The sequence below is a fragment of the Ornithorhynchus anatinus genome, chromosome 5 (assembly GCF_004115215.2).
Source record: "Ornithorhynchus anatinus isolate Pmale09 chromosome 5, mOrnAna1.pri.v4, whole genome shotgun sequence".
NCBI lineage: Eukaryota > Metazoa > Chordata > Mammalia > Monotremata > Ornithorhynchidae > Ornithorhynchus > Ornithorhynchus anatinus.
In genome coordinates, this window is record NC_041732.1 from 103,674,381 (window position 1) to 103,690,260 (window position 15,880).

The 15,880-nt window shown below is 56.1% G+C and overlaps 1 protein-coding gene across 10 annotated transcripts in view; it reads right to left on the bottom strand.

Moving 5' to 3' along the window:
* Nucleotides 1–5,336: 5,336 nt before the first annotated feature.
* The window catches only part of TIA1 (TIA1 cytotoxic granule associated RNA binding protein), a 51,279-nt gene continuing 40,735 nt past the window's right edge, over nucleotides 5,337–15,880 (bottom strand). For 4 of the 10 annotated variants that reach the window (XM_029065156.2, XM_029065157.2, XM_029065152.2 and 1 more), the window contains 7 exons: nucleotides 14,287–14,362; nucleotides 12,659–12,767; nucleotides 11,828–11,923; nucleotides 11,320–11,404; nucleotides 8,803–8,926; nucleotides 7,759–7,904; nucleotides 5,337–6,453 (listed from right to left, as the gene is read on the bottom strand). In XM_029065156.2, the coding sequence (XP_028920989.1) occupies nucleotides 6,330–6,453; nucleotides 7,759–7,904; nucleotides 8,803–8,926; nucleotides 11,320–11,404; nucleotides 11,828–11,923; nucleotides 12,659–12,767; nucleotides 14,287–14,362 (760 nt within the window). In that variant the 3' untranslated portion in view covers nucleotides 5,337–6,329. Of the gene's footprint in view, nucleotides 6,454–7,758; nucleotides 7,905–8,586; nucleotides 8,697–8,802; nucleotides 8,927–11,319; nucleotides 11,405–11,827; nucleotides 11,924–12,658; nucleotides 12,768–14,286; nucleotides 14,363–15,880 lie in introns of those variants that run through there. The other 6 variants (XM_029065158.2, XM_029065153.2, XM_029065155.2 and 3 more) reach the window with 4 other exon arrangements.

Consider the following 15,880-nt stretch of genomic DNA (forward strand, 5'->3'; position numbering starts at 1 on the left):
CAGGTGCAGCAGCTTGCAGATGTCGGGTCTGGAATTAGAACCCAGGATTCCTGGCTCCTGGTCCTGTGTATTTTTTATTTTTTTCCCCTTGCTGACGATCACAGCCAAGGAGACAGACACAAAATAACGTAGCGGAAGGAGGAAATAGTCCTCGAATAATGTAAACCTGTGTACAGCGGCAGCAAGTCTGTGAGTGCCCAGGTGATAATGAGATAATCGTAGGGAGCCAGCGTGGCCGAGGGGAAGGAGCACGGGTTCGGTTTTAAACCCAGCTCTGACACGGAACTCATAAGAATGATAATAATTATGGTATTTAAGCGCTTACTATGTGCCAAGCCCTATTCTAAGCGCTGGGATAGATACAAGTTAGGTCGGTCATAGTCCCTGTCCCACATGGGGCTCATACTCTTATTCCCCGTTTTCCAGATGAGGTCACTGAGGCCCAGAGAAATGAAGCGACTTGCCCAAGGTCACACAGCAGACAAGGAGCAGAGCCGGGACGGACCTTCCGACTCCCAGGCCGGACCTTCCGACTCCCAGGCCGGCGCTCTATCCTCTAAGCCGCCCCTGTCAGTCCTGTTTATTAATAATATTTAAGTGCTTACTTTGTGCCAGGCGCCGTTCCAAGCGCTGGGGTAGATACAAGGTCATCAGGTCGTCCCACGTGGGGCTCACAGTCTCCATCCCCATTTTACAGATGAGGTCACTGAGGCTTGCCCAAAGACACACAGCTGACAAGCGGTGGAACGGAGATGAGAACCCACAACCGCTGACTCCCAAGCCCGGGCCCTTTCCACTGAGCCACGCTGCTTCTCAATCATGTCGAGAAGCTATTTACTGAGTGCTTACTGTGGGCAGAGCACTGTACTAAACCCTTGGGAGAGTACAGTAGCGCAACAAACCGACACATTCCCTGCCCTCAATGAGCTGACGGCCTAAAGGGGGGTTTAGTACGATGCTTGGCATATAGTAAGCACTGAACCAATACCATAAGTATTATTGTAATTATTATCATTAGACATCAATATACATAAATTACAGGCCACTTAACCTCTCTGGGCCTCAGTTTCTTCATCTGTGCAATGGGGATAAGATCAAAGCTCGTTGCGGGCAGGGAGTATGTCTAAAAATACGTTGAGAAGCAGCGTGGCGTAGTGGATAGAAGGCTCCTTGAGGGCAGGGATCGTCACAGTTTATTGTTGTATTGTTCTTTCCCAAGCGCTTACTACAGTGCCCTGCACACGGTAAGGGCTTAATAAATACGTTTGAATGAACGAATGAATGATAGAGCCCCGGGCCTGGGAGTCAGAAAGTCACGGGTCCGACCTTGACACCTAGCTTCTCTGTTAGTTCTTAAATGAGGTGGCAGGTAAACTTTTTCTTTAATAATAATAATAATAAAAATGGTATTTGTTAAGCGCTTAGTAGGTGCAGAGCACCGTTCCAAGCGCTGGGGGAGATACAGGGTGGTCACACTGTCCCACGTGGGGCTCACATTTTTTAATCCCCATTTTTACAGATGAGGTCACTGAGGCCCAGAGAAGTGAAGTGACTTGCCCAAGGTCACACGGCAGACAAGTGGCGGAGCCGGGATTAGAACCCACGACCTCTGACTCCCAGGCCCGGCTCTTTCCACTGAGCCACGCTGCTTCTCTAGACTCTCAGCTCGTTGTGGGCAGGGAACGTGTCTACCAACTCAATCCATCTTATTTATTGAGCGCTTACCAAGCAGTGTAATTAAGCATTGGGGAGAGTACAATATAACCACTGCTTGACACATTCCCTGCCCACAACGAGCCGACAGTCTAGAGGGGGAGACGGAAAGTAATGGAAATAAATGATAGAGATGATGATAATGACGATGGTATTTAAGTGCTTATTATGTGTCAAGCACGTCGTCCCATGAGGGGCTCACTGTCTTGGTCCCCGTTTTTACAGATGGGGTAACCGAGGCACGGAGAAGTCAAGTGACTTGCCCGGTCACACAGCTGATCGGGGTGGAGCTGGGATTAGAACCCAGGACCTCTGGCTCCCAAGCTCGGGCTTGCCAGACTGTCCCTTCCGAGCGCTTAGTACATTGCTCTCGCACATAGTAAGCGCCTAACAAATACCATCATTATTAAAGGGAGCACGTCAGGGCGACCCAGAAGGGAATGGGGGAAGAGGAAAGGAGGGTGCAGTCACGGAAGGCCTCTGGGAGGAGACGCATGTTTGGGAAGGCTCTGTATGGTACTGTACTCTCCCCGGCGATTAGAACAGTGCTCTGCGCACAGTAAGCGCTCGCTCGATACGACTGAAATACCATCATCACGACTGAATGAAAGGTGGGGAGAGTCGTCGTCTGCGGGATTTGAGGAGGGGAGGCGTTCCGGGCCAGAGGCGGGACGTGGGCCAGGGGTCCATCCCCTCGATTCTATCGATCGTGATTACGTTGTCTTCTTTTTGTCGTTCCGTCCCCCCCGATTAGACCGTGAGCCCGTCACTGGGCGGGGTCCGTCTCTATCTGTTGCCCAACTGTCCATGCCAAGCGCTTAGTCCAGTGCTCTGCACAAAGGAGGCGCTCATTAAATACTACCGAAGGAAGGAAAGAAGTAGACGGAGTTCCTCGGGGACGGGGATGGTGTAACCACTTCCCCTGTTCGATTCCCCCAAGGGCGACAGGTACACGGGAAGTGCTCGATAAATACCGTTACTCGACTGATTCGAACTCACTCTTCCCAGAAAATCCCCGTCAACTAACACCTCCCCAGTGCTTAGTCCGGCGCTCTGCGCGGAGTAAGTGCTCAGTTAACACCACCGAATGACCCGACTCCTTCAGAGAAACACTAAAATAAACTAGTAGATCGAGGCACGAATCCACATACATTTTTATTAAGGCCCTTAATGGCTTTAAACACACTCTTGATTGTTCTGGAATAAAAATCCTTGAAATTCTAGAACACAAAGATCAAAATACATGAAAATTCAAGTAAAAGGCAAAAACCTAGGGCCAAGAAACGGGCTATACGTTGAACGCCGATTCGCACCCCCCCACCTCCCACCGCACACACACACAACCCCCCCCCCGCCCCACCCCGCCACCCCGCTTCCTTCCTTCTCACTTTGGACGATCTTTTCCTTTCCTGACTACTCAGAGCCGGCCCCGCTCCACGCTCGCAACCGCGGAGGCTGAGGTTTCGAACGCGATGGAACTCGTTTTCGCAGTTTTCTCCGAGTGGCCAAATCCCAAATAAAAGAAGGGAGAGAAGATCCGGTGGGTCGGAGAGAGCGCGCCAAGGAGAGCGGAAACCCAACGCTTCCATCACAGCACCGGCGGACGGGAGGATTAAGGGTCCTGGCGGGGAAGGAACGCCTGCAGACCGTCGGCTCTCTCGGCGGCCAACAAACGCCGCCGCGCTCTTCGGCCGGGAGCGCCCGTCGACCCGTTGGACGCCGTTCCGGGTCTGACCGTCCTTTCTGCTTCTCCCTTCCGCCTCCGCTCCGTCCACGGGCGCGTCGGCAACGAGGATCACGAGGAAATCGAAAATTTCTGGAAAACCACCTCCCTCCCCGCCGCAGACCGCCCCCGCCCGCCGACTTCCGTAACCGGCCGGGTCCCGACGAGGAAGGCCGCGGCGCGGGGACGTCCGTCTGCCGCCGCCGCCGTAGCTCCGCACCCAGCGAGCGCTCGAGAAACGCCGTCCGCGACGACGACCGCCCGCGTCTGACCGCCGCGGCCGTCGTTCCCCGAATCGGTCCTTCGCTTTCGCCGGGTCCTCTCGAATCGCAAGCCGGCGATGTCTTCGACCGCCTGGGGAACCGGATTCTCCTTACCTGATCCCGTGGCCGGAGATGATGGGAAGAGGAAGATCCCTTCCGTCGGTTTGAATGTCGCGAGGGATCCCGACCGTACCGGTGAAAACGCGTAGGGCGACGGACGGGCCCGTCACCCGACGGGAGGTCGCTCCCGCTCTCTTCCCGGTGAGTAGGAGCCGGGCAACCCTCTCTGGACCAACCGCCCGAGCAGACGCCCGACGTCGCGGGATCGGCGTCCGCTCCGTCCCCAGGAGGCGCGGAGGGAGGACCGAGGGGAGGGGGGAGAGGAAGTCTGTCCCCGCGACTATTCATCTCGCTGACCCGAGGAGCCCCTCCAGGCTGCTGCCGGTCCCTCTCCGTCGCTCCCCGGGGCAGGAGTGAGGCTCAGGAGGCCATGGGGAAATAACGCTTTGCCTGAGTCCAAAACATCGGAAGCGCCCTAAGCTACAAAAGAGACGAGACCAGATAATCTGAAGTTACAAAAGAATCTAAAGTCAGCGGCCCGGCGGTCTACTTCTGAAGAGGGGCTGTTCCCTCCTCAAGCTCCCTTCCCGGGGGAAGGCGCCTTTCGCGAGGATCCCGATCCACGTCGGCCGTCCCTCCGAGACCGCGCGCCCCCGAAGACGAGGGGACCTCGGGGGCCTCGGGACAGACCAACTCCTAACGCGGGTTCTTGTCCCGGGCCGCGATCCGGGGCGGGGGCGGTTTTAGATTCGCCGGCCCGGTCTCGGAGCCTCAGGGCCTCCCTTCCGGAAAACCACCCGGAGCCGCGTCCTGACCCTACTCGGGGCGTTCCGGGTTTGAAAGCGACGCTCCGGCGGCCTCGCCTGGGTCCTCCCAGAGTCTCCCCGCATCGGAGGCGAGGAGCGGAGGGGCCCGGCGGACGACCGGTCCACCTTCGCTTCGGAAAGGAGGACAAGAAAAAATACCCAACCCAAAAACCTCTGGCGTGGGACTCTGGAATGGCAGCGGAAAGAAATCCACCCGCTGAAGGCGGGGGCTGCCGCGCCGGGACACTGACGTGAGCTTAAGGAGGGGATTCTGGACGGGCAGGTGGCGAAAACTTCGGATGGGGGGAGAAGACCGCGGTGACATTCCAAGGCTGCTTAAGGAGGTAGGCTACACTTTTTTTTGGCCTTTGAACATTTAAAAAACAAAAAAAAAAAAAAAAAAAAAACCCCGAAAAACAACCCGCTTTGCCTGACTTGGTTCTCCAGGCTGACCTGGGAGCACTCTGCTATTCCACGCCAGACCCACGGAGGTTTCCCGGCTGCGGCCGGACGCGGCCAAAAGATCAAGTCCGCTCACTCGCCTGGAGTGAAAACGACTCGAGAGGAGAGTACGGCGGAGGATCGCCTTTGTACACGCCACCCGGCGACTCGGTTTCTGAAAAATCAGCCCGGATGCCTTTCGTATTCAAAGACTACCAAAAGCGTGTATTTGATCATCCCGTGCGGACGACCGAAAATCTCGCGTATAAAAATCTCCCGTCGGCTCTGCGTCGAACCTCGAAGTAAGGATAGGACATACAAAGTTTGCTCACTGTGCAAAATATTACTTTGCTAAGATTTTTTTTTTTTACATGATAACGAAATACATGTCGATGTAGAAGTAGACAAGATGAAACAAACAGGCTGGTTCCTAGGAATTGATCACATTTCAGTCTTTTTTTTTTGTAACAGGGTGTTTATACTTCCTGATACACAGCAAAGTTCATCACAGAAGATAAAAATCCTCTAAAACAAATCCAACAGGGATTTCTCTAGGCACCTTCTCATATAAAACGCCAAACGGATGCAACGGTTAAATCCATCTGAGAAAGTTTTGCGACTTCAGTGTCGAGCGCGTTTCTGTTTTTTTTCCCCATTGAACAATAATTTAAGTAAGGCAAGACAAATTTTTGAAAAATGGAGAGATACAAAACGATGTAAACTAATAATTTAGAGTAAAAAAAAAAAACCCCGATGGGACAAGAGTGAAGATGGACAGCTCAGACAATGCCTTTTTTTTAAAAAAAAAAACAAAAAACCACGGAATCACGCACAATCTGGAGGCTCCCAGTGGCCCCCGGGCTGGGCAGTTTTGGCTTTTTTGTACAACTTTTATATTACACGCCTTAAATCATATCAGGAATGCGAACTAGAACTGCACGCTACTTCAGTGGAAAAAAAAAAAGTTCGACGTTGTGCAATTTTCTGCCTCCTAATTTTTTTTAAAAAAGGGGGCACAACCATCCCTGCATTTGTTGTGTTTTGAACAAGGATCTGAGAAACATTACATATCAAAAGAGGAAAAGAAGGCAAAAATTGGCAGGCACCCGGCTTCTCGTTCTGTGGAAAAAAAAACACCGTGGGTGCGCGAAATTTCATGATTAAAAAAATGAACTTTCTTTTAAATAAATACATTGTATCTGACATTTGCACTGACTTGATTTGATAAATCTTTTTTTTTCTTTTAAGTAAACAAAAGGCTTTCCAACACTCCTCCCGCAGCCTCGAGCTACTGGTGTTCAAAGATCGCAGAGTCCTTTTCTCTCACTGGGTTTCGTAACCGGCCATGCGATATCCAGTCTGGTTGGTTAACATGCTCCCGTTCTGCCCTTGAGGTGGTTGGACTCCGTAATTTGTACCCATCCACGGCGCTGAAGACGGCGTCTGACTGGTCGCGGGGAGGGAGAGGAGAGAGGCAGGCAGGAGGGAAATAGGAAGGGAGAAGAGGGAGAGGGAAGGGGCAGAGAGAGAGAGGGAGAAAGAGAAAAAATGGGAAGGGAGAAAGAAGACGAGGGAGAGAGAGAAGGGGAAGGAGAAAGCGCATGAGAGCAAGAGGGAGAGAGAGAAGGGGGAGGAAGGAAGACAGTGAGATAAAGAGCAGGACAGAGAGATAGGGAAAGGGAGAGAGAGACAGAAGGGGGAAGGAGGAAGAGAATGAGATAAAGAGAGGATGAGATAGAAAAAAAAGAGAGGGGAAGAGAGAAGGGGAGGGAGGGAGGGAGGGAGAGGCAGGGAAAGGAAAAGAGGGAGAGAGATAGGGAGAGAGAAGGGGAGGGAGGATGAGAGTGAGATAAAGAGAGGGTGAGAGGAAAAAAGAGAGGGAGAGATAGGGAGAGGGAGAGAGAAGGGAAGGGAGGAAGAGAGCGAGATAAAGAGAAGGTAAGAGGAAAAAAGAGAAGGAGAGAGAGGTAGGGAGAGAGATACGGAGAGAGAAAAAGGGAGAGGAAGAGAGGGAGAGAGACAGGGAGAGGGGAAGGGGAAGGAGGAAGAGAGCAAGAGAGGGAGAGGGAGAGAGAGAGAAGGGGCGGAGGAAGAGAGTGAGAGGAAAAAAAGAGGACAGAGAGGTAGGGAGAGAGATAAGGAGGAAGATGGAGAGAGAGAGGGAGAGGGAGGAAGAGAGGGAGAGAGACAGGGAGAGGGGAAGGGGAAGGAGGAAGAGAGCAAGAGAGGGAGGGAGAGGGAGAGAGAGAAGGGGAGGGAGGAAGAGAGAGAGAGAAAGAGAGGGAGAGAGAGAGTTCGTTTTAAAAGCCGTGCCCCAGAAAACCCAGCCCTCGGAGGAGACAGGGAGTGGAGAGAGGGGCAGGGTTCGGGAGGGCTCTCCCGCGAGGTCCCGACACCAGAACCGGAGGACCACCCCACCGGCCCCCGGCCGCCGCCCGGCCCTCCACCTCCGCAGCATCTGCGAGAAGGTCAACCCGCCCACGGGGGCCGGCTAGCCGGGCCGGGTTCCCTGCCGGGCGACAGCCCTCGGGAGCTCGGAGGCCCTCCCCGGGCAGAGATGAGAGGCGGGCCCGGGACACCGGGGCCCTTCCCGCTCCCGAACGGCCTCGGCCTCCTCCCCCGCCCCCGCGGCCGGTCCGGGCCCATCCCGGTCCGCGAGGAACCCGAGGGCACTCGGACTCGGGGGGGGTCCTCCGTCGGGCGGTCGCCCCGCTCCCCCTCCCGTCCGCCCCCCGGGCCCCCAAGCGCTTACTTGAATCCCTGCTGGTTCCAAGCCTGTCCGTACATCCCGTAGGCGGGGACCTGCCAGCCGTTGGGCACGTACTGGCCGATCTGCTGGGCGTTGCCATACCACTGGCCCCACTGCCCGTACGCCTGCGGGTAGCCGATCTGACTCTGCTTCGAAAAGGAGACGGCGACGGCAGGGGTCAGCGCGGCCCGGCCCGGCCCCCGGCCCCGCCTCGGGAACGCCGCCGCCTGGGCCGCGTCGCATCCGGGGGGTCGGGGAGGCACAGAGACGCCGAGGGGGCCCCCCCGGCCGCCGACGGCCGCCTCTCGACCTCCACGGCCCTCGGCGGGTCATCCCGGGCGGACCCCCGCTGCCCTGCAAATCCAACCCGGTCCTCGGGGGTGGCTCGCGCGTGCTTTCTAAAGTCATCCCTAAGCCTCCCGAGGCCTTCGCCGACATCGGTCCGCTCGACCCTCGGCCTCGGCTCGGACGTGGGGGCCGGACGGGGCGGGACGAAAACGAGTCCGTGGGGGAGCGGAGGCCGCGTCCGTCTCCGGCTCTTCCTCCGATTCCGACCCCCCCCCCCCCCCGAGGGGAAGCTCGGGGAGGCGAGGAGGAGGCCGCGACCTGCCCGGGCGAGACGATCGAGGCCCTTTCCGGGACCCCCGCCCCGCGGGCGGACGGCTCGGCTCTCCGAGGTTTTTAGTCGACCGGAGCATGCTTGTGAGTTTTGGCGGGGAGGGCGGGAGGTGAACGGGGCGGGGAAAAAAACCAAACCAAAAACCAAACCAAAAAATAAGAATCTATCGAGTATTAAAAAAGAAAAAAAAAAAAAAAAAGAAGATCGAATACCCTGTTATGTTTGGCGGAGCATTTTTAAATCCACTGGGGGAAGCCTGAGGCAATTGAGGAGGTCACATTCACCATGTCACCACTGCAATCCATGAAACACCACTCTGGAACTATAATACATTTAGGAACAGCCCTTACACACTAGCGCCGGACCCGAAGACGCCCGGCGGCGAGGACCGGGCGGGCGGCGAGGGCGGGCCGGGCGCCGGGACTCACCTGGGGGACCGGACTGGACAGATCCGGAGTCTCTTTACCCCAGTAGCACTTGACGACGTGGCCCTCGACGGTGGTGGCGTTCACCGAGACGATGGCGTGGGCGGCGCTCTCGTGGGAATTGAACCTGTCCCCGACAGACGGCCGCGTTTCAGGGGGGGCCTCCGAGGCCGCCCCCGGCCCCCCCCGATCCGGCCGGCGGCGGGGGTCTGTCGGGCGCTCACGGCGGGCGGGGCACTGGACTAGACGTTCCGGTACGTGGGCCGTGAGCTCGTCCTCTACACCGCGAGCTCGTTGAGGGCAGGGATGGTCGCTCTTTATTGCTGCGCTTAGTACGGTGCCCTGCACGCGGTTTAGGCGCTTAATAAATGCGACGGCGAATAATACCAACTGCGCTTCTTGTTCAGCGCTTACTATGCGCCAGGCACTGTATTAAGCAGCGGAGGCCGTGAGCCCCGCGTGCGACAGGGCTTGTGCCCAACCTCGTTTGCCTGTATCTACCCCCAGCGCTTAACAGAGCGCCCGGCACCCGGCAAGCGCTACCATCCTTACTATTACAAAGAAATGGGGTTGGACAGAGTCCCCGTCCCCCGGGGGGGGCTCGCCGCCTCAATCCCCATTTTCCAGATGAGGGAACTGAGGCCCAGAGAAGTGAAGCGACTTGCCCGAGGTCACGCGGCGGACAGGCGGCGGAGCCGGCATGAGAACCCGAGCTCTCTCTCCATGACGCCAGGCTGCTCGAGAGACGGGAAGCGCCTCGTGGGCAGGGAAGAAGAGGAGGGGAGAGGTCCGAGGGACTGGACTCCTCCGGCTGGCGGGTCCCCGGTTCTCTTTTCAGTAGCCGCTAAGGCCAGAGGCCCCGGTGCGGCGGAGAGACCCCCGGCCTCCCATCCCTGGCATTTCCGCCCCGGGTCCCCGAGTTTTGTGGGGGGCGAGGGGACGGGGTGAGGCCGAGAGCAGCCCCTCCGCGCCCGTCCAACCTCCAGGAGGGCCCGCCGGGGTGCCCGGAGCCGGCCTGCTTGGCAGACGCCCCCCACCCCCGCTGTGGTCGAGCAGTCTCGGGGCACCCACGGGGGCCAACGACCGCTCCCCGCCACAAGAAAGCGGGGGAACCGACGGTAAAAGGACTAGTGGGGACGGGCAAAATTAATCAGAACACCTACAAAAATCTTCTACGATTCCCCAGAGGGGTAAGTCGCCACATATTTTTATCACCCCATTTATTTTGTTAATAATAATAATGTTGGTATTTGTTAAGCGCTTACTAGGTGCAGAGCACTGTTCTAAGCGCTGGGGGAGATACAGGGTCATCGGGTCGTCCCACGTGAGGCTCACGGTTAATCCCCGTTTTACAGATGAGGTCACTGAGGCCCAGAGAAGTGAAGTGACTTGCCCACAGTCACACAGTTAATGAGGCGACCATCCCCTCGATTCTATTTATCGTGATTAAGTTGTTTCGTTTTTGTCCGTCCGCCTCCCCCGATTAGACCGTGAGCCCGTCGATGGGCAAGGATCGTCTCTATCTGTTGCCGAATTGTCCATTCCAAGTGCTTAGTACAGTGCTCTGCACAGAGTAAGTGCTCAGAAAATACTATTGGACGAATGAATCGCTTGGATAAAACCAATCTTCCAAATCGGTCAAAATAGATCAGCAGCACAGGAGTAGAGCAGACAGGCAGAATGGAAAAACGATGACAAAACGATTGGGTTTACGTTACACCGTTGATTATAGCAAGAGGGAAGGAGGGGGGAACGACTCTTTGGGAAAGGCGACAAGTGAGGAAGACTGGAACCTCTCTCCTGAAACGGCCGGGGGGGTGGAAAGGACCGGGTAAAGGTGCAGCGTGGCAGAGTGGGTGGAGCCCGGGCCTGGACATCAGAAGGAAACGGGTTCTAATCCCGGCTCCGCCACTTGTCTGCCGCGTGACCTCGGGCAAGTCACTTCTCTGGGCCTCACTTCCCTCGACTGGAAAAAGGGGATGGAGACTGCGTGCCCCCCGTGGGACAGGGACCGTGTCCAAGCCGGTTGGCTGGTATCCACCCCAGCGCTTAGTACAGTGTCTGGATCCTAGTAAATGCTTAACAAAGGCCGTAATTATTATTATAACAGATGCCCAGTACACCCGTGGTGGGGGTGACCGGTCCGGAACGCGGAGGCCGGTTAAGGAGACCCCTGGAAAACCGCCCCGATCCGAGCCCCCGCACGCCCCCTCCCAGTCGGCCATCCCCCTCCCGTCGGGGCGGGCACTCGCCCGGGGAAGTCCTCGCCACTCGGACGTTCCGGCGCCCGGCCCGGAGCCACCGCTCGGGCGGAGTCGGGATACGGACGCCGCCCCCGCCTCCCGCCGCCCCCTCGGGCCGACGGACCTCGCCGACCTCCCCCTCGAAGCCGGCGGCCGCGGAGGGCTCCCTCGGGTCAGGGGGGCATCGCCCGGCGGCAGCTGGCCCAACGGACTCTCCCCGACGAACCGCCGCGGAGGAAAAAATAAAACGTGAACAGACCCAAAGACGAGCCCCTACCGTACAAATGAGTATCCTTTATCTGGAAACACTCGGATCTCCAGGATCTGACCAAACGGGGAGAAAGTCTGGCGCATCAGTTGTTCTGAAACGAAAGGAGAAATCCCCCTTCAGGTCCTCCGCACCTCCGTTCCACTCCCAGAGCTTGCGGGGCGTGACGACGTCGTGGCGGAGTGGCTAGGGCCCGGGCGTCAGAGGGTCCTGGGTTCTAATCCCGGCTCCGCCCCGCGTCTGCCGGGTGACCTCGGGCAGGCCGCTTCACTTCTCCGGGCCTCGGTTCCCTCCTCTGGAAAACGGGGGTGAAGACCGGGAGCCCCACGGGGGACGGGGACTGGGTCCAACCTGATTAACTTGTAACTACTCCGGTGCTTAAAACGGTGCGTGGCACGTAGTAAGCGCCTTAACGAGTGCCATTCTTATTATCAGCATTATTATTATCAATACCGCAGTGGGGAGGGGAAAGGGGGGGGGGGTTCACACCCCAAGAGTCCGCAGATGACGCGCTTACCTGTCAACCCCGAAGTGACCCCACCGCAGTATACAGTGCAGTTGCTCGGACTGGACTGATTGACGACGTCGTCGTAGGACAGCTGTTTGGTGTTTGCTGGGGGAAGAGAAGAAAGGGGGACGTCTGGGGGGGCGGCGCCGGGGCACGGCACTTTCCGCTCCGGGACAGACCATGGTGAATAATAATGTTGGTATTTCTAAAGCGCTTACTACGTCCCCCGTCCCCCCCACCCTCTGCTCTTTCCCCCTTCCTCTCCCCTCAGCACTGTGCTCATCTGTATATATTACTTATTACCCTATTTATTTTGTTCATGAGATGTCCATCCCCTTGATTCTATTTATCGTGATGATGTTGTCTCGTTTTTGTCCGTCCGTCTCCCCCGATTAGACCGTGGGCCCGTCACCGGGCGGGGATTGTCTCTCTCTGTTGCCGAACTGTCCGTTCCAAGCGCTTAGTACAGTGCTCTGCACATAGTCAGCACCCAGTAAATACTATCGAATGAGTGAATGCAACGAGCCAAGCACCGTTAAGCCGCCCTCCCGCGGCGCTACCGATTTCTCCGTCTTCCCCGACGGCAGGAAGACGTTTGAACCATTTCACCTCCCCGTGCCCTGAAGGGAACCGGGGAGCCAGGCCGTCCTTCTGCCGGTCCCCGCCTCTCGCCTTGGCGCCGTCACCCCCCCGGCCCTCGGCATCTAGCCGGGCAGGGGCCCGACTTTTCGGCCCGGCCCCGCTTCGGCATTCGCTTCCGCGGTCGGGGGCCGCCCGACCGCGGCTCCCCTTTGCGAACCCGGGCCTCCCGTCCCCTCTCCCCGCCGGCGACGGACTTACCTTCGAAGTTACTCTTGGGAGCCGGAGGTTTTCGCGTCGCCCAGTTGGTTCTGATTTGCCGTCCGCCGAGCCACTGCCCGCCCATCTGCTGAATGGCGTTTTCGGCATCCTGTCCTCCACGAGACACACGCAACGGACCGGGAGAGAAAATCCACTTTTAATCACGGAGCATCACCTGGCACCGTCACAGGGAAGCAGAGTGGCTCGGTGGATAGGGTTTGGGCCGGGCAGTCGGAAGGACCCGGGTTCTAATTCCAGCTCTGTCACCTGTCTGCTGTGTGGCCTCGGGCAAGTCACCCCTCTACCTCTGGGCCTCAGTTACCTCATCTGCAAAATGGGGTTTGAGTCTGGGAGCCCCACGTGGGGCAGGGCCCGTGTCTGACCTGATTACTCTATCGTCTCCTCGGTAGGCTGCCCGGCACACAGAAAAGCGCTCAACAAATACCATCATCTCCCCGCCGGAAGCTCCGACCCCAAAACCCTTCCCTCCGCTGCCTCGGGCCCGCTTCCTTCCGCTCCGAGCTCCCGAATCCCCTCTCCATCCCAGGGGAGCCGGCGGGCCCGAGGGAGGGGCCTGGAGACGGGGAGACTGACTCTTTCCAAACTGTTCGGGCCTCGACCTACCGGAAACTGGCAAATCATCGAAGGGGAGAAGGGAACTCACTGGGGAAAATGAGTTTTTTTTTGTTTTTATCCCGAGGAAAGGACTACTGCTCCTCCTCTAATAATCCTCCTCCTCATCACAATCATAAAACTGGCATTTCTTAAGCGCTTACTACGTGTCAAGCACTGTTCTAAGCGCTGGGGGAGATACAAGATACAGTCCCTGTCCCACTTGGGGCTCACAGTCCTCACCTCCATTTTACAGAGGAGGGAACTGAGGCCAGAGAAGTAAAGCGATTTTCCCAGTGACGCTGGGCTAGCGAGGGACAGAGGATCTCGGCCCGACGGCCGGCGGAAGCGGACATCGGGCGAGAAGCGACGTGGTTCAGCGGCAAGAGCCCGGGCTTGGGAGTCAGAGGTCGTGGGTTCTAATCCCGGTTCTGCCGTTTGTCAACTGGGTGACCTTGGGCAAGTCACTTCACTTCTCTGGGCCCCGGTGACCTCATCTGTAAAACGGGGATGAAGAATGTGAGCCCTACATGGGACAACCTGATGACCTTGTATCTCCCCCAGAGCTCCTAACACTGCTTGGTACACAGTAAGTGCTTAACAAATACCAACATTATTATTATTAGTATTATTAGAAGCAGCGCAGCCTAATGGAAAGGGCTCGGGCCTGGGAGTCAGAAGGATCTGGGTTGTCATCCCGATTCCGTCGCCGGTCTGCTGCGTGACCTTCTGCAAGGCGCTTCGCTTCTCTGGGCCTCAGTTGACTCATCCGTAAAATGGAGATGAAGACCTTGAGCCCCGTGCGGGAGGGGGACTGTGTCCAACCTGTCTGGCTGATATCTACCCCAGAGCTTAGTACGGTGCCTGGCACCCAGTAAGCGCTTTAACAAATCCCATGAAAGAATACAAACCAAACAAAAAACCCAAACGGTAGAGGAGATGGCCAGTCTCAAATGGAAAACCCCACGACCAGGTGGCCGACAGAGTGCAAACAGAGAGATTTTCGGATGGCTCACCCATTTGTTGAAGAAGGAGACAAAACCATATCCTTTAGATTTCCCCGTTGCCATATCTTTCACCACACGTGCGTCCCTAAAATCGGAAACCGTCACCACGTTAGAATTCCAAATTCACCACTTTAAAAAAAAACACAAACCCACACCAAAAAGAACCACCCCACAAAGAGTTTCACACACAGCCTTTAACGGATTTCACCTTCAATTAGACAGAACCATTTCATCCCCCAGCAAAACACTCCAAGCAAACGTCACCTCTTCTACTCGAAACTCGTTCACGACGCCTTGTCGTAGCAAATTAAACTTAATCTCGTAAACGTGCGAATCTCTAGCTTCTCTGGGAAAGGGACGCTCTTTTACGGCGCTTAGTTCCCGGTTCAAAATGCTTTAAATGTCATGCAAGGTCAAGGTGGCGATTCCCATCAATTACTTGGGCCCCTTTCAGCTCACTAGCACATGAGATGAATGGCTTTCCTTAACCGTGCGACGGACAACTCGCTCTAGCCAACAAACTCTACCTATACTAATTCAAAAGTTAAAATAGGAAAAACAAAAAAGCCAAACAAATCGAAACAAACCACTCCCCCGCCCCCCAAAAAATAGGAATTAAAAAGGCATACGTCGCCAGTTAACTGATTTCTTTAATTTTCTCGGGTCAATTCGTTATCCCCTTTTGGGACTTGTGGGCAGCTGCAAATTTTGAGAAAGTGACATTTTCAGACAGGGTTGCACTACTGAAGGATTAAAAAAAAACCACTCGAGACACTCGCTTTAGACACAGAGTGATTTTAAACAGGAGTTCTTACAAGATGGATTGGAAGCTACGAGACATAAAACGAGGACTGAGTTGGAAAAACGAGAGACAGATAATAGAGACAGAGTAAGAAAGTCATAAAGAAAACAGCCTCATGGATAATACTAATAATAATCGGGGTATTTGTTAAGCGCGTATTATGTGTCAGGCATTGTACTAAGCGCTGGGGTTGCGCACAGGCCCTGTCCCACATGGGGCTCACAGATCTTTAATCTCCACTTTACAGATGAGGTAACAGGCCCAGAGAAGCTAAGTGACTTGCCCAAGGTCACCCGGCAGACATGGGGGGGATCGAACGTCATTAGCCAGGGCAATCCTGATTGTTCTTCGGTGACACTCTGAAATAATCCAAACTCTCTGGGCTGCCTCTGAGAAGCAGCGCGGCTCAGTGGCAAGAGCCCGGGCTTGGGAGTCAGAGGTCCTGGGTTCTAATCCCGGCTCCGCCCCTTCTCTGCTGGGTGACCGTGGGCAAGGCACTTCACTTCTCTGCACCTCAGTGACCTCATCTGCAAAATGGGGATTAAAAGCGTGAGCCCCACGTGGGACAACCTGATGACCTTGTATCTCCCCCAGTGCTTAGGACAGCGCTCGGCACATAGTATGCGCTTAACAAACACCGTCATTATTATCTATTCTATTATTGGAGGGAGAGTTCACACACAACAAACCAACAAAACCCGGGTTATGACAGCCACACTCCGACGGGCTGGGGAGTCAGAGATCACGGGTTCAAATCCCTGCCCCGCCGCTTGTCGGCTGGGTGACTGTGGGCCGGTCACT